At 41.1% G+C, this 24216-nt stretch overlaps 1 protein-coding gene across 1 annotated transcript in view; it reads right to left on the reverse strand.

The window, feature by feature from the left end:
* The window catches only part of kif19 (kinesin family member 19), a 227670-nt gene that overhangs the window by 87080 nt on the left and 116374 nt on the right, over nucleotides 1-24216 (reverse strand). The window contains exons 3-4 of the mRNA XM_041216831.1: nucleotides 17937-18047; nucleotides 9586-9673 (exon numbers count right to left, since the gene is read on the reverse strand). Of these exons, the coding sequence (XP_041072765.1) occupies nucleotides 9586-9673; nucleotides 17937-18047 (199 nt within the window). The remainder of the gene's footprint in view (nucleotides 1-9585; nucleotides 9674-17936; nucleotides 18048-24216) is intronic.

Consider the following 24216-nt stretch of genomic DNA (forward strand, 5'->3'; position numbering starts at 1 on the left):
TTTAAAATCTCCAAAGGTAACTGAAACCTGAAGGAATGAGATTCCATTCTCGGAATGTCACTTATCACGTATCACATCAATAAAAAGGTAATTTGACAGAAATGCAGAAAGCTTAAACTTTTTGTAGCAAGTTTAGTTCATATTTCATGCCATCCAATGGTGAGGTAGACAGTGGGATACCGATTTTGCAATGCTAATGGTGCAGTGGCACAAATTGGACATGAATTTCCGAGTATTTGAGGGTCTCTGTGCATCTGTACCATTTGTGCGTGAATAATGAAGAGCGCATTAGCCTCACTATTATTTTGACAGGAAATTATGACCCTATGTTATCAACCACAAATGTCTGTCTTCATAGAAAAGTAAGCAAGAATGCAATCTTTCCTATTGTTGGATTTTAAACAACCATGCACAATAAAATTGTTCTTTATCCCCTTGACAGCATTTGAGATAAGTTTGCAACTTGTAAAATTATTTTGTGCAAACCATATTCTGCAGCTTCAGTGTGTTTTGTTTTTTTTTTGACTTTTTTAATAGAAAGTGGCTTTAGGCAGATTCTATTGATTTAAGGTGAAGTACGGAGAGAATAGAGGAGAAAATGTTAAATAGGAAAAGAAAAACTGATGCAAGAGCACTGCTGGGACAAACAGCATAACACTTGTGTGAGGAAACAGGAAGTTCAGAGGTTAGGATTTCAGGAAAATTTTCAGTGATCTACAAAGACATTACCTGGAATTTTTCGGATGGCGAGGCCTTGATTCCTGTTATCCGAGAGTTGGCGGGGAACACATCCACGCCACTTTCGGGTGCCCCCGCAGCCACACCATGCTCAAATGAGCGTTCAGTAGCTGCAGGCAGGACTTTCACACCTCACTCAGGAGGAGGTCCTACCTTAGAGAGCTGCCGGCCAATGAGCTGCAGCGGATTGAACAGGATTTGCATGACAATGCCTGAGACTCAGTCCGGGCACTAGAGGCCAAGGTATGTTCGAGGAGCCCTGGGGCAGGGAAGATAGGGAAGGCCTCGGGGGATGTGAAGGAGCGATTGGAGTCCCAGGGGTGAGGCCGGAGATGGGGGGGGGATACGGACGTTCCCCCCCAGACCTTAAGGGCAGGGGGGGCAGCGCCCAACTACAGAAGGGGCCTTCTGATGGAGTCCCACCCCACCCATCCCCGCCTGAGATCTAAGTCCTGCTTTTCAGGCTTCCTCCATGCAAGGTCAATCCTTCCACCAGCCTAAAAATTGAGGCTGGGTGGGAAACAGCCCTTAAGTGGCCAATTGAGGCAAGAGCAGGTTTCCTGTCTGAGGCCTTGCCCGCCCCAGCTTAAAATCGCTGTGTGGTTGGGAGGGTGGGAATCCAGAGGGAATCCTGCCCCTTCAATTTCAGGTTCCCCCTCACCTAAAAACCCACCGGTGGGGGAACATAAAATTCTGGCCAGGGAAACTGGGGTGGCTTCAGTGAGGTACCTTCCCATTGCCCCTCCCAAGCTCTCAACAGATTTAACCAGTCCAAGAGAGCTACCACTTGCTCCATTAACTACCCCCAACCAAGCAGCTAGTCACTAAACTACCTAATGACTACTCTCATCAGCCCAATGCTTGTTGACATAGCCAATCACTCCCTTTTTTCATATAGTTTTTAACTTTCTAATTTCAAAACTATTGTCATTGCTTTCCTTAAACATCTGCCTTTGATTTCTCTTCCCCCTTCAATTGTTGCCTAATATCTAACCTTGCCTTCCTCTTGAGTAATTAAATGTGCCATTGCCATCTTTCTCCACACCCAGAAGAAATAGGATAAGGAGTTGGCCATATGGCCCTTCGAGCCTGCTCTGCTATTCAATAAAATCATGGCTGATTTTTTTACCTCAATTCCACTTTCCTGCTTGATCCCCATATCCCTCAAATCTCTTAAAGTCCAAAAATCTATTGATCAGAGCCTTGAATATATCCACCAACTGAGAATCCAGAGCCCTCTGAGATAGAAAACTCTGAACATTCACAACTCTGAGTGAAGAGATTTTTCCTCACCTCAGTCCAACCTTTTAATCTGAAGCTAGGCACTCCAACCTAGACTCTCCAGCCAGAGGAAGTAGCCTCTCAGCATCTACCTGGTCAAGTTCTCTTAAAAATTCATATGTTTCAATGAAATCACCTTTCATTGTTCTAAATTTCAGACAGTACAGAAAGCCCATTCTACTCAATCTGTCATCATAGGACAACCCTCTCTCATGCAGCTCTGTTCCAATCCTCTCAGTCTAGTTTTCAATCCATGCATTGTACAAAGGATCTCCAGGTCAAAATCATGTGTGACTGCATCTGTGACATGTTATCCCTCCTCCTTGTCCTCAAAGTCTCTACGGCCTTCAATATAGTCAACCACTCTAATCCCTTCCAATACCTGTTCTCTGTGGCAGTTCTTTTTCTAGGTTCTGCTCCTACCAGTCCTAACTTATCCACCACATGATCAGATAGCTGCATTGTTAATCTTACCATCTTTTCAATGAGATATTAAACCAAGAAATGCTATGCTGACTCAGGCATGGTAAAAAAAAAATGCATGCCCAACATTAATTTCTCTGCAACTACAAGCAAACAGATTAATTGGCTATTCAGTTAATTTGATGCTTGTGTTCCTTTGCTGTTATTCATTGCTCTTTGTGCCTTTGTAATAACATATATTCCACGTCAAGAAAAGTCGTTCATTGGTTGTGAAGCTCTTTAAGATATCATGAGGAGGTAAAGTGCCTTCATTCTATCTCGCAGTTTTAGCCTTCTGAACTCTTAAGCCCTTCACCTTGCTACATTTCTGCATACCTCCCAAAAGCTCACATCATGAATACACTTTCACTCCACCTACTTGGCATCCAATTCTCTTAACTGCCTCTATAAACACAAATTGTTACTGAGAGTCAAACTCTCATCCCTGTATGGCAAAAAATCTAGTCCTTTTTTATCGAAATTAAATAATGTTCAAAGGCCCCATTTAGAATGAGGAAAAAGGTGGCTGTCAGGGTGTGTGGAGGATGAGCTGCAAGGACCCACAACATTCTCATTAACGCAGCACTTAATTAAATCATAGTAAAATTGCCATACTCCAGTTCAAGTTCAGTTCAGCTCATTCGAGTGGACCTAATCATTAGCAACATCCTGCTACAGCTTTATGAGAAGATCCCTCATAACGTAATATGTTCTGGTCTAACATTATTACCACTTCAACAAACTTAATGAAATGCTTTAAGCACACTTAGTCAGAACATCAAATGCACCTTTTTCCAGTGTGCTTTTTGGCAGTTTGAAAAGCCTCACTATGCAGCCAAAAACCCAATAAGGTCAGTTTTATTGCACAGCCCACATGAGATGCAGTATTTAGCACATCATCAGAATTATCTTCTAAATTGGAAATTAGCCAAAACCTGGTTGTGATTTAAATCAAAGTAATGAGTTGTTATACATGTCACTGTCGAGTAACCTGTAACTGTAATGCTTTCATTAGCAGCATTTATGTTATTACTGGGTCAGCTTATCACATCTTTCCTTGGGGTGAGAAGGTTGAATTCAAGCTCCATTGTAGGATCTTAACCACATTAAACTAGGCTGATAGTCCAGTGAGAGCTGGGGAAATACTGCATTATCAGAGGTGCAGTCTTTTGACTAAGGTTCAAATTGAGACCCATATGTTTCTAAGCCTCAGATGGATTTTAAAGATTGCACTACGTTGTTTGAAGAAGTACTCCTGGCTAACATCTATCCCTCAACCTACTATGCCAAACCACTGTTCATTCATCTCATTGTTGTTTGTGTTATGCTGCTGTGTGCTGAACAATTGCTGCATTTACCTGCTTAACAGCAGAGAGACTGCAGCTCAAAGTACTGTAGATCATGACATATAAGTCAACCCAGCGTATAAGATGACTCGTTTTTGGATGCCAAATGGATGTTTAGGCCTATACTCAGCATATAGATCAGCTAATAAAAGCTCATTTAGGGCTATACTTCCATTAGAAGTTGGCCTCAATTTTTCAGCTCAGAAATACATGTTTAGGGTTATTCTTACCTTACAAGTTGGCACATGGAATCAGGCAGGTGTTGCCAAGAAGATGTGCAGAAGTTTAAGACAAGCCCACACGGAGCAGACTCTGCAGGGTGACTGACAAACAGAAATTTTCTCACATTCCAAAATGGCGACCACCAAACCAAAACCGACGGTTCACATTTTACACTTGGCGTATAAATTGACCTCTGTTTTTGGAAAGATTTTTTAAAGCTTCAAAAGGTCAATTTATATGCCACGATCTACAGTAATTTGTCGTACGTTAACTAATTGAGATATTTGAGATAGGATGATATATAAATGCGTTTTCTTTATAGTCCACAGACATCCCCTTTAGACACTCGCCCTTCGGAAAACAAATCCCAGCTTTGAAGCTAATCAAACTGAGCCAAATTTAAACTGTGCACTAAAAACAGGCAGTTAGGGCTAGTGCACAGGGATTCACCAACCACAGCATGCAAGGATTCAACTAAAATCCGTTCATTTCTTCCAGTCTTGAAGATAAGCTAGGTTGTATATGTTGCAGTCGCACGCCTCCAAAACTTAAAGCTCAAAACAAAAGCAAAATGCTATCCAAGGTGCAATCCATGTGCAGTATCTCTTGTTGTGTCTCATCATTCAGCAGGATGATCCTAACTGCTGCCAATTCTGACCAGAGTTCATGCACAGAAGTACTTGAATTGAACTTCATAGAGCATTGATTTTATGGTAACCCACTTAGACAAGCCACCCCTTCCCATGAATTGACGCACACGCACACCCTACGCCTACATTCAAGTCCATTTTTTGGCCTCTTCCCAGGGAAACGACTCATCTTTCTTCAAGTTCTGGTTCCATACCAGGGACTGAAATAAGAACCTAGGAAAAGAAGTAGGCCATGCAGCACGTTGAGCCTGTTCTGCTGTTCAATTACATTGTGACTGATTTGTGTCTTAACTCCACAGGAAATAGGAACATAGGACTTAGGAGCAGGAGTAGAATTTGGTTTGATTCCATAACCCTTAATACTCATGCCTAAGAAAAACATATCAATCTCACTGTTGAAATTTTCAGTCAACTCGCTACAACAGCTTTCTGGGGGAAGAGAGTTCCAGATTTCCATTAGCCTTTGTCTGGAGTGTTTCCTGAAATCACCTGTGATCAGCCTATCTGTAATTTTAATGTTGTGCCCTCTTGTTTTTGACTCCCCCATGGGAGGAAATTGTTTTTATCTACCCTATCGGCCTGTTTGATTACCCTTGGACAATGGGGGACTCTTATACCATTTTGCCTAGGTTAGAGCTGTTGGACAATAAATGTAGAGAAATTTAACTTGTTCTTTAGTCAACCATTCAGTTGTTTGTGACACGACTAGTGTAAGCTAATGAAATTTGAAATGGCCGAATGTACTGCTTGTGATGGCCAAACAAACATAATTTTTAAAATAATCAGCATCAAAAGAGACAACTTCAAAGGACTTACCTTTTAAAAGAGCAATTCAAATCCAAAGTGTTTGCTCATCTTTGTTCAATAAGAATAAACTAATCATCACTGTTGACTGTGACACAAAGAATCTATTACATTTGAAAATATTCAATTCTAAATGGTGCAATATCAAGCAGGATTAGTCGATGTGATTCTCTCAAACAGTGTGAACCAATAATTCAAGTCCGGCAATTTTTTTTAGCAAACTAAGGTATTGGAATGGCACCAAGAGGTTAAAAAGTACATTAAATTGTCATAAAAACAAAAAAATGCGGATGCTGGAAATCCAAAACCAAAGCAGAATTACCTGGAAACACTCAGCAAGTCTGGCAGCATCGGCAGAGAAGAAAAGAGTTGATGTTTCGAGTCCTCATGACCCTTCAACAGAACTGATTCCAATCAGTTCTGTTGAAGGGTCATGAGGACTCGAAACGTCAACTCATTAAATTGTTATATCCAATTGGAAAATCATTCCATTTTGCATGTTAATCAATACAAAATGTGAACAAGCTCACCCGAGAAAAGCCCTGGTACTTATCCAGCACCATTAGATACTCTATCTGTCAGATGAGATAAACAGTAATGTATGGGGAATATGCAAATACTTTCATTTATTTAGATGATCAGTTAAAAATTCTGTCTAATTCTAAGGGAAGGTTTGACCTTATCTATATACATTAAATCTTGAGGCAATGACAATAACAAGCTTCAATTATATTGCATCGTTACAGAACCAAGTTGCTTCAGAGAAGCATTATTGAACCAAATCTGTCAATCGACCACATAAAGGAGATATTAGGACAGGTGACAGAAAGTGTGGTCAAAATGGTCAGTTTAAAGGCGTGTTTTAAATGAGGAGGAAAATAACGTAGGGGGGTGGAAAGGCTTATGGAGGTAATTCCAGAGTTTTGGGCTGAGGCAACCAAAGAAAGGGCCACCAATGATGGAGCAAATATAATCAGGGATGCACAAGAGGCCAGAATTGGAGGAGTACAGATATCTCAAGAGTTGTACAACTGGAGGTTGTTACAGAGACAGCTTAATACTAAAGTCAACAGTTATAAAACACAGATTACAGTGTTTTGATCTAATTGATATATTATCAGTAATGAATTAGTAACATACTGAGAACTCAAGACTGGAAGTCATAAATATTGGTTTGCATTCTAACAAATGAACTGCACTACTTGTAAAAATCAGGATATCTTTACAATATCTACAATAATATGCACAACATTTCAGAACCAAAAAGTCTCCCTTGTAGCTCTAGAGTGTGCTCCCAATGTTTCTACAAGTACAATGTAATGAGTATTCGATTCCATCCCCCCAGATATAGCATAGATCAGGTGAGATTCAGCAGTCCTATTCAATAGCTGATCCTTATCTAAGGCTAGTCTAGCCTTCTTGGCCTGTCCAATGAGCTGAATTAGCACAATTGCTTCTAAGCTGGAAAATAGCGTTTTCAACATTTTTGAACATGAATGGGCTTCTCAAACTGTGCTCACTGTGTGCCTTGGACAACAATTACAAGTGTTATGCCAATAAGACATGAAAAGAAATCAAAATTGTGTGTATCCAAACTTTAATTATTTTTTGCTATTTTAATTGGACTTCTGCTGAACCACAAAATGGCTGCTACAGGTCATATGACTCAAGATTGGCTGTCTGTTCTGGGAGCGACCATCAGAAATTACAAGGACAAAAGAGTTCCACTCTCATCCTTGTGCAATCTCATCCCATTGCAAGACCACGTCATAATCACAAAACTAGATGACTAACAGAAGAACTGATTCTCCTGGCCAGAATGATAACAAGGACAGAGACATCGAAATTCATTGTAGCTGAAGACATGTTAACAGCCACCCTTTCGCTCCTAAGGGAAAACAATGGATTTTGGCCAGAAGCACAGAAGCTGCTTGCGAGGCTGCAATTAAATCATTAATGGGCCATGTCACATGATCCCATGCTGCCAGCCTTATGGATCATTTTAATATTACATTTCTAGCCTCACAGCTCAGACTGCTGTTTTAACTGGAAAGAACTCCAGCAGTTCCTGGCTAACCAAGCAGCCAGCCACCATCTCGCACCTCCTCGAAGCTTATTTGATTTTAAGAGTCTTGGATTATCACCTGCCAAGTGGTCTAAGCACAGAACCCTCATCATGCTGCATCGTCATTTGTTTCAAGGATTTTTGTGTTGCTACTTCCAAACAGGAACCCCTCTGGACTGAGCTCCGCCACAAAGGCAACACCCTCTGGACTTTGATTTCACGGACTTTGGAAATCATGTGAAATAATATTCATTTCTGTGGTCCTTTTAATGTTGTTGCTCATTGTTGTAAACCCTTTTCTTGTGTATCCCTATTATTGTATATGTGCACACATGTGAGTGTGTGTGTGCACATGTGCGCACGCAGTCATGTGCATGCGGGCATGTGTGAGGTTGGGAACACTACCCTTGACCCCACCACTGGGTTTGAATGTGAATAAATTAACCTTCTGAGTTAATCGTAATGACAATTTGCTGCGAGTTGTTTTTAAATCAGATCACACAAACCAAGGCTTTGGGGAAACACCACTTTAAAAATAATTCAAAAACACCTCTGCTTATGGACAGATGGGGAGAGGGCAAAGAAGTTCAGTTTCTCTCTGTGCTGTCCCTAACTCAAGAAAGTTTGGCAATTGATAAGTGTGGAATGTGCTCCATAGTCTGGAGTTGTGCACTTGTTGTATCATTTGTGAGGAGCTCCTGATAGCTGCTATCTGCCTACCAATGGCATAAACTAACAGTTGTAAGTTATCTACTGCGCGACTGCTCACTATTTTCCTTTAGGGAGGCGGGGATGAGGAAATTGTGAGCTCTTTTAGATTGAGTTGGCTCCAAGGTGACATGCCTGACAATGGAAGTTAACAACACAGGTCCCAATGTGGCAGACACAGCTACCAATTACCTGAGCCAGGTAGGTTCGCCATGCTCTATAATAATCATCAACCAGCCAACCTGGGGAGAATTATCAAGCAGAGATTGCAATGCTCTAACACAGATGAGGTAAGCAGTAGCAAGTGGGTCAATTGATTAAACTCCAGCAGTTCCTCTCTATATACACTTGGGTGTTCCATGGGCCAATCTTTTTTTTTTATTCATGGGATGTGGGCATCGCTGGAAGGGCCAGCATTTATTGCCCATCCTTAATTGTCCTTGAGAACTGAGTGCTATTTCAGAGGACATTTGGGGTCACATGTAGGCCAGACTAGGCAAGGACAGCAGATTTCCTTCCTTAAAGGCCATTAGTGAACCAGATGGGTTTTTACAACAAATGGCAATGGTTTCTTTATCTTCATCAGACTTTTAATTCCAGAATTTTTTTTTAATTGAGTTCAAATTCCACCATCTGCCATGGTGGGATTGGAACCCAGGCCCCCACAGCATTACCCTGGGTGTCTGGATTACTAGTCCAGTGATAACGCCACTACGCCACCACCACCTATAAGCTCCCTAGATGTGTGTAAGTGGGGCCTGTACATCATGTCAGATGAGCAGGAACTGCACCAGTGCAGATTTATCAGTAGCTTGGTTTGCTGAGGCTCAACGTGGTGTATGATTTCTGTATGTCAGATGCCAACTGACCCAAACATAGGGCAATACGTTTTTGTTTAGACTGGTGTCACCTCTTAGCATTTATTGTGCATGTGCAATATCAAATTAGAAGTGAGGTAAACACTAGGATGACATTTTTCAAGTTAACAGTTTAATTTTGTGGTAATATCACAACTTCCATTTATAAAGCATTCCTGTTTCATCAGCTGAATAATTGAAAGCCTTTGCTTTGGAAGGTAAGGTCATTGCCATTAGACAAACTTAACTGAGCTACTGGACCATGCAGGATCATATTAGATAGTAAAATAAATTGCATCTTCACACACAAGCAGAATAAATTAAACTTTTCAAGCAGAATTTATCAAATTCTATTTCAAATCAGGAATAATCAGATCCAATGTTTATTTATTTTTACTGTAAACAGTTCTGCATTCAGCAAATCATGCCTCTGAGATGAACTTGCTACTCACCTGTTGGTCCATAGGCAAAAACTGTGGCGTTGTAACCTGAAATAATGCCCTCAATCAGGCCCTTGGTGGTAGCACGGTACACATCATCCTTGAACAGATAAAAATATGAGCTAATTAAAAAGAACACCACAAGGCCCTCTGTCTTTAATGAATCTACATCATCCACAGCAAATAAAATAGCTTTTAACACACCTCATTTTATTCTCATAAAAAGCACTGAAATATTTTTTACTTTACTTAAAGTTTACTTTACCAGCTATTTGCCAGAGATAGCTTTCATGCTTTGGGAAAGATAGATTAATTATTTTGTGACTAGTAATTTCTGTTCAACACTTTTAAATATGTCAACAAAATCCAAATTGGAAACTGGGCCCATATCTGTTATTTTTGTGTTTTGGGTGGTATAGGGATATTATGTAGAATGAAGTGTGCTGTTCGTATTAAAGCTGTCTTGAGCCAAAACAGAAAAGAATATGTTTTGTTTCAGACGATTGAATGTAGAAACTTTCAAGCGATCTTTACTTTTCATGTCTTGAACTTTGGAACACAGGTTTTGGTATAGAAATTTTCCAGGAAGATATTTGTTCAATAATTAAAACAAAGCTTGACAAATACAATCAGTGCTCAAAGGGTCTGGGGGAAGAACCAATACATACCACGTCCCTGGGTTCTATGAACTGTGATATATCATTACAACTAAAAACATTGGCTTACTGATTGAACTTGCACAACCTATTTATTCATATCTAATGAAGCACACAACTGGATGGCTTCAATTTCCTAGGGAACCCAGGGGAGTTATGAATTACAGATCAGAGGTCAGCAGAAATGTTTGGCTTACAGCTTTACCACTCAGTTGAGCTATTACAAATGTTTGTTGGCTGTAAACATTACACATGAATAGTGGCTCAACACAGAATTACCTCTCCTGAGCTCCACAGTCATCTAAAGTCATCAGGGTTTTTACAATTATTCTGTACAATGGTCCAAGCATCTCTTAAAGAGTTCAAAAACATAAATTTTACACTGCGGTAAGTTTTTGTGATGGTTCGCTGGCGGAACAAAAATGTTGACAAAGTGGCAAAGTTTAGGACTTTGTATTTTGTGGCAACATCAAGTCTCCTTGGAGGACGTAAACAGCATGATGCAATGAACATGACTCTTTTTTTCAGGAATGGTAAGGTGTAATCTCTGAACATTTCCATTCGAAGGCTAGTTTCCAAAAGGTGTACATCCAGCGGAGAAACTACCAGCTTGACATAAAGGCCCATGCTATTCATGAGCAAAATGGGTATTTAAAGGCTGGTCAAAAAACATTACAACATCACCAGAAAAACTGTCTCTTTTCATTTATACACCTTTAAGCGTAACTGAAAGAAACGAGCACGGGGCAAAACAGCTTTAAAGAAGAAGCGGATGTTAATCCCGGGAGTTTAATCTCTCAGCATTTGATGAAAAACATCAAATTGTGCTGTTTATTTCAGCAAACACTACTTTCTCCATTAGAGGCAATAGATTAACCATCCACTTTCTCCTAGTCATGTCTAAATACGAGTTGAAATCAATGCTCAGCCAGGCTCTGAATCTGATTACACCTCATTGATCTGAGATTGCAACACGAGCTGCAGTGCAGTGAATGTGAAACACGATCACCATCATGTTTTCCATATCTGGTCACCTTTCTCCAGCCAGTAGCAATCCAAAGGACACAGATTCAATAACACAGCATTACATGTACAATGTACCTGCTGAGTATAAACATATCCACCAAAGGATTGACTAACAGTACCTAACTTCCACTATCAAAATGTTATAAATCATTAATTTACTAAAATGATGATGCATGTTTGCAGACTTTCTTCCCTTTTTGAATTAAAAGAACTATCTGTTTATGCAGAGGATGCTAATGGTATTAACATATTTTGAGCAGTTGAACAGCCAAAGGAGAAAACTTTTACTTCCAGCTAAAATTGCTGTTGGCAATTAGCAAACGATGGTTAATGGTTTGTATGACATTACTTTACTACTTCACAAAGTCATTATCCCACTTGTTTTGAAGCATCCACCTGCTAATATCACCAACTACAACTTCTCTGATTCCATATAAGTGAAAGGAAATTTTGTTAAAAAAGGCAGCTCATTAATCACCCATTTCACCAGTTGCAGAAAACCCTCCTGGGGCCTCTTCAGCATCTTCCAAACTGGTTCAACCTCTGATTGGAGACCAGGAAGGCCACCTCCCATATGCAAATCACCAGATGTTGGTCATATGGATTGAGTCAACAGGGTGTCTCTGGAGCAGACAGTGGTTCCCTTCCCCTCGAAACGTGCCTCAATTAATGAGGGAGCATGGAAAGCCGAGAGTAATAATGGTCTTCTTTTTAAAGTTTGATATCATAGTATGGTTCTGATCTTGCCTTTCCTGGGCTGGAATGATATGCCATATTAAGTGATTATATCGTCGTCTCTTTGCAAAAATTCTGGGCAGGATTTTCCGGTTGTCGGGTGGGCCTGGGAGCGGCTGTGAAATGGACTGTCGCTTGTGGTCGGGCCCTGACTGTGAATTCACGCTAGAGGGCCAATTAAAGTTCGCCCAGCTAGAAATCTAGCTCCGCAATGGATGGAAAGTGCCGGGCAGAGGCCTGTCAGCCACTGGGTCCAATGGCAACCCGGCAGCCAGTTTAAAAGTGGCCCAGGCAGCCCCTGGAAGGCTGCCATGGGGGAACGTCCCCTGAACCGAAACTATGGATCCGAGTGCAGCTGAACACGGCAGGCGGGAGGGCAGGTTGGGTCGGCACTAGGTCCCACCGCTTCTCCGATGAGTGCCTCGCCGTCCTCCTGGGGGAGGTGGCTGCCAGGAGGGACACCCTTGTCCTCAGGAATGGGAGGAGGAAGCCACTGCACCTCACCATGAGAGCATGGGAGGAGGTGGTACTACTGGTCAGTAGCCGTGATGTGGTGCGGCGCTCTTGGGTGCAGTGTTGGAAGCACTTCAATGACATGCTGCACTCAGGCAGGGCGGGTACCGTGTTGGCGTGGGGCAGTGTGGAGATATATTAAGGCTTGGCCGCCGACCAGCCCACCCAACAGGCAGAATATTCTGCCCAGTGTCGAGGTTACATTTTTGGATCGTTGCTACTCTTCTTGACACTTCTAATTTAGCTTACGCTCTTAGGCGAGTCTCATCTCCCTATGTATTTTGCAGTGTTTTCATTACCCTTACTCTTTAACTAAAACATTTGGTGATACGCCCAGAGCAATGAACAGAAAGCCCTGGTCTCTCAGATGCTTTTTTTCCCTATTGTGTCACATTTGGGACTCAAACCCCAATCCAGCAGACAAGGAGCTTAATCCAGCAGCATAAACTGGTCAGCACCACTTTTACTGAAACTATTTTTACACCTCCATAGAATTAACCTCCAGTCCTCAATAAACTACAAAATATCACAATAGTTCTAAACTAAAAAGCAAATTTGTTACATGAACATTGGACAAGTGAATGTATAAGATAAAGTATATATGATTATATATTCACTTATGGTAGAAATTTTATTCACCTCATTTAAGGAAAGCAATAAACATCTGCAATTCTATATGCTAATCGGTTTCTCTATAAATACATATAGATAGCTCATCTTATTTTTCTCTCTTTATGATTTATGAAAGGTAGCTAGCTGCCTTTTTGTGAAGATTCTGGTTTGATCAATTTAACTGCTCAGATGACAGGTTCATGTCACTCTTTTTGTATCTATTGTGAAGGCTTGTTGGAAATTCCCAATTCATTAAACCTATCATAGTCTGTACATATTTACAACGTGGGTTTTAGATTTTATCTGAAGCTTGATACCTTGTACCAGGGGGACAACAATGACAAACTTCTAAACATATGTTACTATACAGCCTGATGTTGTGCAGATGTCTTCCTAAACTCTGATCCTGTGCCTGATTTAGAAGAACAGTTACCAAACCAAGACATATTTGTCCCAGCAACTACATGCTGCTGCCTTGCATCTTCCATTAGACATTTCTCTCTAACATGATGTTATAGGTTTCTTTATTTTTTTCCACCTTTTGATCTTTCTTGAAACTCGGTCTTTCATTGTCGCTGGGCCGAAATTCTGGAACTCCCTTCCTAACAGCACTGTGGGTGTACCTACACCACCGGGATTGCAGCAGTTCAAGAAGGCGGCTCACCATCACCTTTTCAAGGGCAGTTGGGGATGGACAACAAATACTGGCCTAGCCAGCGATGCTCAATTCCCATGAAAGATTTTAAAAAATCACTGTCCTTTTGTGATGCATTCTTTAAAAGTTTTGTGATTGTTTGCACTTCATTCTCATCACACATCCTTCTCAATATATACTAACCAGTGTCATTCTGTGTAGCAGATCCACATCCATTGAATGCATACTCCATATTCTCTACTGTGTCCTAGTCAAACCTACTTTTCTCTTCACAATTCCAACTGACTAATCTCATAAATGCCAGGCCTTTATAAAGTCTATTATGATATTAAATATTTCTATATATAAGGTACTTCACCATGTTTTACACGTTTCATATCTTCAGATATTTGCATTTGGGAGAGTAGTAATGGCAGATCATTACTACTACACTGCTCTCCACTAACTGGTTGATATTTTTTAAAATTCATGAATGGGGTGTGGGAGTCGCTGGCTAGGCCAGCATTTATTACCCATCCCTAATTACCCGTGTTCAGAGGGCATTTTTAACAGCCAACCACATTGCTGTGGTTAGAACTATCACTAACAAGTTACTATGCTACAGCACTGTACCAGATATCGTCAATAAATGACTATGTTACAGTATAGTATCAATTCGTGGAGGCCAGAAGCAGCCAGAACAGAAGACGGTCTTTATGCCTAGCCTGTGGAGACAGCAACTCATCGCTCATTGGGTCGCTGACCAATGGACCAGAAACTCAGAGCAGAACCAAGGACCAGGAAAAGGTTGAAGAAGGTGAAGTTCTCATTTTGTTTTCCCCCCTTACTGTGAAGACCTCGTTTTCTTGCTGCGGTTAAAGAGAGAGGAAAAAGTTCAAATGGTGACTTGTCCTGTCCTGTTCTGCCTTTCCCCACTTTCCCCTGAGTTCTCAATCTGTATTGTGGTGGTGTCAGAAGATCCCAACTTGATGTTTATCCCATTTCCCCTCCCCTCAAGGAAGAAAAATTGGAAAGGCAGGGTACATAATGTGTTTCTGTTTAATCAAAAATTGTTGGGCTTTTACTGTAACAAACCTCTTGAAGGATTACAGGAAGGATGTAATAACTCTGGAGAGAGTGCAGAGGAGGTTTACAAGAATGTTGCCAGGGTTAGAAAGGTGCAGCTACGAGGAAAGATTGGATAGGTTGTGGTTATTTTCCTTAGAACAAAGAAGGCTGAAATGTGACTTGATTGAGGTGTACAAAATTATGAGGGGAATTGATAGAGTGGACAGGATAAAATTGTTTCCCTTGGTGGAGAATTCTAGAACCAGGGGACATAGATTCAAGATAAGTGGCAGAAGGTGTAGGGGGGACATGAGGAAGAACTTTTTTATGCAGAGGGTAGTGGGCATCTGGAATTCACTGCCCAAGTTGATGGTAGTGGCAGAAACTCTAAACTCTTTTAAAAAGTACCTGTACCTGCACCTCAAGTGCTGTAAGCTGCAGGGCTATGGGCCGGGTGCAGGAAGGTGGGATTAGAAAGGGCACCTGGGTGTCCTCAGGCTGGCGTGGACAAGATGGGCCGAATGGCCTCCTTCTGTGCTGTAACTTTTCTATGGTTCTATATCATTAAATAGTCAATAATATACTGTTCTGGGCATCCTTAACCAATAGGTATTATAGTACAATGCAGGCCATTATTACACAATCTGTCTGATACGGAATAATACTGGATCTCCAACTAAGATGACTGTATCTTTAAACAAACTCTTACTGGTTTATTTGTCCTAGATTTTCCTCTTACCCATTTAGATACTCACATGAATCATTCAGTGCAAGTTAGCATCACAACAGGAGGAGGAGGGAACTCTGAGCTGCAGATTTACTACTGCTGTCAATTCTGCTCTCTATCAGTCTGTGGAAGATCAGCTTGTGGCAGTACGAAGCAGCCAAGTCTGCTTTTCATATACCCAGGTGAAACATTCAGTCATAGAATAGCATTATCTCTAGTAGCTCAACCGAATATTGACAAAATACACCCTCCAGCAAATGCCAGGAAGCTGTAGGCTCCAGCTCAAAACCATCCAATTAACTGGTGTTCCACAACCATGATCCAACATACATTTTAGGAAATCCTGTTTTGTTTGTCATATATTAAATCAGCGCCATGAATTTGTTAAAAATTCTTTCCGTTCTAGTTTCCCTCGCTATTGCTGGCTGTGCCTTAAGTTGCTAAGTCTTTCAAGCTCTCAAATTCCTTCCTTAAACTTCTCAGCCTCTCTTTTCCCTCCTTTAGGACGCTCCTTAAAACTTACCTCTGTGACCAAGCTTTTGGTCATCTGCTGCAATATCGCCTAATGGAGCCTGGGGTAAAATCTTGTTGCATAAGGCTCCTGTGAAGTGCGCTGGGAGGTTTTGCTTCACTGAAGGTGCTAAATAGATGTTGTTGTTGCAGTTGACTTTTGCTTTTCTAAAATTTTGCTCATTTTTACCGCCGCATGCTCATTCTTTCTGCACGTTATTGACCACAGAATTCACAGCTGCAATTTTCCAGTCTATGTCGGATCTCAAGGGAGAATAGAGAACGAAATACAAAAAACCCTGCATATGCTACAATGGAAGCTCCAATCACAAAGGCATTATCCAGTCAGGCACCACTGAAATTGCTCCCGAAACCTCCAGAGCTTGTACTAATGAAATGGCATCAAGCTTTATCCTCAGTGAGATTTTATCTATAAGATATGCTGAGAATCCAATTTCCTGCTTCATCCTTTAACATTCCCAAGTAGTTTGCATTTGTTTCTGCAGCCGAATCAACTACAATGCACATTTTCTAACACAGTATAGTGCCCTGTCATACACATGGATGAGGAAGATAAGAATTTATAGAGTAAGAAAAAAATTGTACTTCTGAAGCAATTACTAAACTATGGGAGAGAAATACCATGTCAAAGTTGCACAATATATAGCTGCCTGACAAAAGTAAGCCCTAATAAGGTACTGGTTGAAATTAGTGGAAATGATTTTGCGTAGAACAATATCACTAGATTCTGCATTTAATTATATAAACAATTTCAGAGCAAAGTGACACATGACCATTGCAGTGTGATTTGCATGGATTGAGTCGCTGTAAAGCTAATGCATTAATTGTGGGACTTTCTCGTACCACAATTGAGAAGACACAAAATGGTATTTGGACTACTGGTGCAGGAGGTGGTGTCAAGGAAGACTATGGTTCAAGCTGAAGGCCATGAGATCTGCTCAGTTTGTGTGTGGAACTACCTTGCACATAAACTATCTTGTAGAAGAGGAATAGGTGATAAATAAAGGAGGAATAAGTACCTAGGTGAGTAAACAGTACATAGAGAGGGGATAAGCACTGAATGTAAAGTAGAAATTGATAATCCCTCGAGTTCAAGTTGGTTCACTATGTCCAAGGTTTGGTCTAATTTGAGCCCTGCCTAATTGAAGATCTACACCCACACAAATTTATTCAATTTCACAATAGGAATTTAATTTTGTAGTTTTAAAAAGGGGGAAGTAAAGCACCTTATTTAAGGGTCTGTACCTGGAAGATCATAGCCAGAAATGTCAAAGTGGTGCTCAATTCAAACTGAGTTGAAACAAATAAGGCAAATAAATTCTTTCAACTTTGCTGCCAGAAATTGCTGAGCAGAGTTCCTCAAGAGAGGCTGTGAAAACTAATAAATACTGGACTCCTTATCAGAGGGTCATCTGTTCAAATCTTAACCTACATCATGATTAGTCTGAATCTACATTGTCATCAAACAAAATTACTGTAATGTAAATTTAAGAATTGTAATTGTTTTGGGTTTTTAGGGTCAGAATTCTGCTCAGTACTGTCCATCTCTAGGCTTGTACTATTGAAATGGTGAATTGATTATGTGTCTTTATTTAGCCTGTATTAATTAATTGCAAATGCATGGACCTGGCATAATGTAATCTACTACCCCAGGCCTCAACATCACATTGTTATGGTTTTGAAGTGCATGCTTTACTCTCTTACTTTCAAAATCATTAATTTAATAGTATCTTTTTCTGTTAGTTATTCCTTGGGCATAATTGATACTCTTTCCAGATCTTCACTACCACCCACCAGGTGAGGAGACCAAAACTGGACACACCATTCAAACGGACATCTTGTACAATATTAAATATCTCACCTGAGATGCAGTGTAATTGAAGGTCACATCAAACATGTATGACTTCTCTCGAGAGCGGTTGGCTCGTAGAATGTCATCAGGATCCTCCATTGGATCCATTAGCACCACCATCTATAAAGGAGGCATAATACATATTATTAGAAGTGAACAAAAGAAAATTCCTGTCAACAGTGTTAAATACACTTTAAAAGCATGCTGCACGCCAAATCCCTGCCCCAGTAAGTGGAGGATATTACTGTGATATCAAGATAAATGATAAAGCTTTCAATTGCAGCATCACTTTGTTGAGAGAAATTTTCCCTATAACCTTTGAATCCAAAGATTTTAGACTTGATCAGTAAAGAATTCGTGTGTCAAAACATTATCCTATAATTAAGGATTTCCACTAGCAGAGTGCAGGCCAACCAATAAACAGTGAATAATTTCACATCATGTCATGTTTTGCATTTGCCTACAATATAAGTCTTTTAACATTCTCCTAAATCTACAGCCATTACTTTCACCTGTGGAGCCAACTTTAGCTTTGATATGTTGCATTTTAATGGTGCAGTTGAGCTCAAATGTCACCCACTATTCTCATTGCTACTTTTATTTTCTCCCTGAATGTATAGTGCTATCTAGTTGTCATATCTGCACACCAATAAACCCATCTGTTTCTCCCCTCTACCATTAAATCAGAGTGAGCTTATAACTTCTGAACAACACGGTCAGAGCTTGCACATATGTTTGCATATTATTACAAATCCATCTTGTTAGAGATTCATCTAGACACAGGGCCATACCAACTAATTACCTGAGCCTGTTCTGCCATTCAATTACATCATGGTTGATTTGTACCGCAACTCATTTATCTGCTTTTGATCCACACCCCTTAGTACACTACTTAAAAAAAAATCTATCAATATCAGTTTTGAAAATTTCAATTGACTGCTGTCCTTCGGGAAGTGAGTCCCAAATTTCCAATATCCTGTGTGTGGAGAATGTGCTTCCTGATTTCACTCCTAAATGGACCAGCTTTAATTTTAAGATTATATCCTCTTGTTCTGGATTGCTCCACCAAAGGATGAAGCTTTTTTCTAAATATCTTTATTATTTTAAGCACCTGAATTCAATCTTTCCTTAATCTTCTATTATCAAGGGAATACAAACCAAGTTAATGCAACCTGTCATCATAATTTAGCACTTTAAGTCCTGGCATCATTCTAGGGTGAATCTGCACTGTACCTAATCCAAACTCTATGTCTTTCCTGAGATGCAGTGCTCAAAACAGAATACATCATTCTAGATAGGGTCTGATTAAGCTTCTGTACAACTAAACATCAGTAATTTATTTTTGAATTTCAACCCTTGGATAAAGGCCAACATCTCATTTCTCTTTTTCATTGTTATTTGCTTCTGCAGCAGCTTTTAGTGATTTGTGTGCATGGATACTTAAATGCCTTTGCTCCTCCACAGGTCCTAGTTTCTCACTTTTAAATAATATTCTGATTTGGCTTCACTCAGATACAAAGTAGATGACTTTACATTTTTACACATTGAACTCCTTTCGCCACAGCTTTGCCCACTCACTTAATGGGTAGGACTTTCCTGTCGGCGAGCGGGGGCGGGGCCCACTCGCCGACACGTAAAATGACGCGCGATGCCATCGGGCAGAACTCCTGATGTCACCGCGCCCCATTTAAATTTTCAGGTAGGCAGGGGCGCAGCGAAATCAGCTGTGCGCCCGCCGACCTGTCAATGGCCAATTGAGGCCATTGACAGAGTCAATTAAGTAATTAAAGGACCTGCCCATCCAACCTTAAGATTGGCAGGCAGGCCAGGAGCCCTGGCGGGAATTAGAAAAAGCATGAAACCTCATCCACGGGCGGGATGAGGTTTCATGTAGGTTTTTAAAAATTTTAATAAAGCTTTTGCAAAAATTATGGACATGTCCCAGCTGATGTGACATTGTCACATGAGGGGACATGTTAAGGAAATTTTATTTTTCTATTTTGAGGTTTTTAACATTTAGAACCGATCTCCCTGAGGCTGCACTTAGCCTCAGGAAGATGAGTACGCTCTTTCATGCGCATGAGTGAAAGAGCGCACTCTCGATTTTGGGATTCCCCTCATGCGGAGGTTATGCTGGGCGGGCCTTAATTGAACCTCCCAATTAAAATGGCGCCATGCCCCCAATCGAGGGAGTTGATCAGAAGCGTGCTGGCACCAGTCTGCCTTTTAACTTCACTCCCAATGGGGGATAATTCAGCCCAATGTATCTATGTCCTTTTGTAACTTCCTGCTCCCATCTACGTAATCCACTGTGCGTCCTAATTCAGTGTAATCTGCATGTTTGAAGATACAGTTCGCCGTTCCAAGTCAGTGATATATATGCTGAAAAACTAAGAGCTTAGTACAAATCCCTATGGGGAAACTAAATTTCACATTCCTCCAATCAGACATTCCTTTTTTTCCTGCTATCTGTCTCCTTTCTCCCCTCTCATGTCACAAGATAACCTCCAATTTTGAGTGCTTTTGCTGATCAAACGTCTTTGAAAGTCCATGTAAAAAAATTGTCGGCCACTCTGATATCTGCAATACTAGCGCAATCCTCAAAAATGTTGAACTAGTTTAGATGAATAGTTCTCACACTGGGGTCTGCAGATCCCTGGGTGCCCCTAGAAACCTTCCAGGACGTCTGCAAAATAACTCGAAAGTGTTTTCTGAGCAGGACTGGTCTTATGGGTAGGAAATGGGGGCGACAACCCATGGTGCCACAGTCAGCAGGTGCCATGGTCAAGAGTGAGTGAGTGAGCGGCAGCCGGAGGTGAACTTGGTTTCAGGTGGGAGGTGGGACCAGAGTGTGACCATTAGATGTGCACTGCAAGTGGGCTGGCTAGCTCTTTCTGGAGAGGAACAAACATGGAGGAGCACTGAGAGCAGCATGAAGACCTCTAAATAGACTTCTAGTTATCAAAGTTCTCTAGCCTGGTGATGGGCTTCAGTGTGAGATCAGCCTTATTCAAGAGAGGGGAGTTTTAAAAAAAAATGTCATTACTACATAAGGAATATTCATTCTGCACAGGTGCCAGGCAATGACCCGTCTCCGACAAGAGAGACTCTAAACCTTTGACATTCAACAGCATTACCATTGCTGAATCTCCCGCCATCAACATTCTGGGGGAGACGTTCAGCATTGACCACATGTTTAATTGGACCAGCCATATAAATGCTGTGACACTGCACATATAAATACTATGCACTGCAGCAAGTTGCCAAGGCTCCTTGACAGCACCTTCCAAACCCACAACCTGTACCATCTAGAAGGGCAAGGGCAGCAGATGCATGGGAACACCACCAGCAGCAAGTTCCCCTCCAAGCCACACACCATCCTGACTTGGAAATACATCGCCATTTCTTCACTGTCACTGGGTTAAAAACCTAGAACTCCCTTCCTAACAGCACTGTGGGTGTACCTACACCATATGATCTGCAGCAGTTTACAAAGGTAGCTTACCACCACCTTCTCAAGGGCAGTTAGGGATGCGCAATAAATGCTGGCCTTGTCAGCGGTGCCCACTTAAATTCAAAGAAAGGCACCAAAATACAGATTTCCAAGGATGTTGTTTTCCCCAATTGAGATAATGGGTTCCAAGATTATTAATTCATTTGAAAAGGGACTCTTCAACCAAAACATTTTGAGAGCTACCTGGAAAAACTCAGCAGGTCTGGCAGCATCGGCGGAGAAGAAAAGAGTTGACGTTTCGAGTCCTCATGACGCTTCGACCTTTCTGTCGAAAGGTCATGAGGACTCAAAACGTCAACTCTTTTCTTCTCCGCCGATGCTGCCAGACCTGCTGAGTTTTTCCAGGTAATTCTGTTTTTGTTTTGGATTTCCAGCATCTGCAGTTTTTTTGTTTTTATCATTTTGAGAGCTACTGGTTTAGACAGACAAAATCTACCCTTCCAATCCCCGTTGACTCTCTTTGATCAGATTCATAAGATTATAAGAAATAGGAACAGGGTAGGCCATTCAGCCCATCAAACTTGCTCCGCCATTCAGTAAGATCATGACTGATCTGATTGTGGCCTGAACCACACTTTCTTGCCTGTCCCCCATAATCCTTGACTCCCTTGTCACTTAAAAATCTATCTAACTTAGCCTTGAATATATTCAATGGTGCAGCCTTCACTGCTCTCCGTGGAAGGGGGTTCTAAAGATTAATGATAATTTGAGAGAAGAAATTCCTCCTCATCTCCGTCTAGAATGGGAGACCTCCAATTTTTAGACTGTGCCCTCGACCATGATTTTGGCAACAGCATTCCGTTCCCAGCATTGTATCTGGAACTGTGCACCACTCTTCCCCCTTTCTCTCTTTTTTGTAGTTTCCCATACGATAATAATTAAAATTCTAAGTCCCAGCGGCGAGCATGGAAGACACATTAGATTTAATGGCAGGGAAAGCTTTTCATTGGTGAATACTACCATCAGCTGACAATGCTGCATCCAAGGGCAGCCTATTAAAGAGCTTCCTGGTCAAACAAGTGGGGCTCTGCATCATGGCCACAACCTTCTTACCCAACTCCATTACCATTAACATAAGACTTGAATGTACAAAGGTGGCAAGAGTGTTTTCAAAATTAAATTTCACTTGTAAATATTTCGCATTACATTGGTTTCACTTTATTCATGTGTGCATCATCGATATTTGTTGAGACTAGCTTAGTCAGAGAGTTAAATGTACTGGCACCCCTCATGGCTGATACACACTGATAGTTTCAGGGGAGTTAGGTACATTTCCTTTATTGTGGATGAGGCAATGTTGCGGTTTTTTTTTGTTCACTCTTCATTGAATGTTAACGTTAGTGTCCAGTGTTGTACTCGACACTCTGTGGGACATGGCTAAACTGGCAGGCTCAGCTGGCCCTCCCTTTTATGCATTGTGAAGGGCATTGTCTGACAGCACTCTCAGCGGAGGTAATTGAAATGTTATCGGTGAACTCAAAGCCCTGTAAGGACTCTGCCAACACACTGAGATGGGCACACATTTAGACAATAATGACACTGCCCTTTAGGCCCCTCAATTTCTTACCTTGACTGACTGTCCCCACTCACCACTGACTCACCCTTGCTGGTCCCTAGCCTCCATGCAAGAGTCCATTCTCCTGTTCCCCTCCCTTGTGCCGTAGAGTTAAACAAGGAAAAACACTGACTTTACACACAACTGCACAAAGCATGCTGGTGCATGTCACCTTTAAACAATGATGAATCGGGTGCTACGAGATTCTTGTGCACCGCTGACATTATCTTGAAGGTAAGATGTAATGAAAAACAGTTTTATGCCAATGAATATTCATGGAAGCAAGGTAGGAACCCACCACAAACCGGCCTAATGCTCAACACGCTGCTGACTATCTGCATCTCAATCTGTCGTCGGCAAATCGAAATTTCCCATCCCAGCTAATTAAGTCACTGCTCTGGCCATGTTTCCAACCCTTGTGGGCTCCATAAAATCCCCTCCTCCAGTTCTAGGATCCCCCACGAGAGGAAACATCGTCTCAGCATCTACCCTGTCAATCCCACTCAGAATCTTCTTACATGTTTCAGTAAGATCACCTCCCCATTCTCCTAACAATTGTTATAGTTTTCCAAATGCTCAGTCACTCTGTCCGTTAATAGATTCCAGTAATTTCCCACAATCCCATTCTAACATGGAACTTCAGGGGGAAAGGTCTTTACCCCAGAATTATGTTTCAGGACTAAACTGCTCCACTATCAGTACTATTCTCTAAAATAGCTACTGTCAGTCCCTACAAAGCTCATTATTCATGTGAGGAGCAGCAACTTTGTCACTCTAAGTTGGGAAGTAAGTTCCTTGCTGATAATGTAATAGAATTGTATAGGATAATGATGAAAAAGTAGGGTTAACATCCTGTTATAAAAATGTATGGAGGAATGTTAAATATTTATCATCTGCTTTCAATGATAGCTGTAATCCACATTGTTCTCCTGACCTTGTCAAAAATGTTTATTTACTTATATAGGAAATACAAACTATTACACAGTGAGATCATTGTTAAAAAATGCACAAAAATGTGTCTTGCAGGATCACTCTCTGGGAGCTGAAAGTTGTGCTCTCAAAGTATCCCTGACTGAGGTCCTCCATCGTGCTTTGCAATGTATAATACTCTTATTGATAATTGATGTGTCTCCTCATATTTCCCACTATGTTGACCATCCTAATATAGCTTTCTTCCCAGTTACTGCACAGTATGAAAATAAGGGATCTTGTGAATAAAC

The sequence above is a fragment of the Carcharodon carcharias genome, chromosome 22 (assembly GCF_017639515.1).
Source record: "Carcharodon carcharias isolate sCarCar2 chromosome 22, sCarCar2.pri, whole genome shotgun sequence".
Lineage (NCBI taxonomy): Eukaryota > Metazoa > Chordata > Chondrichthyes > Lamniformes > Lamnidae > Carcharodon > Carcharodon carcharias.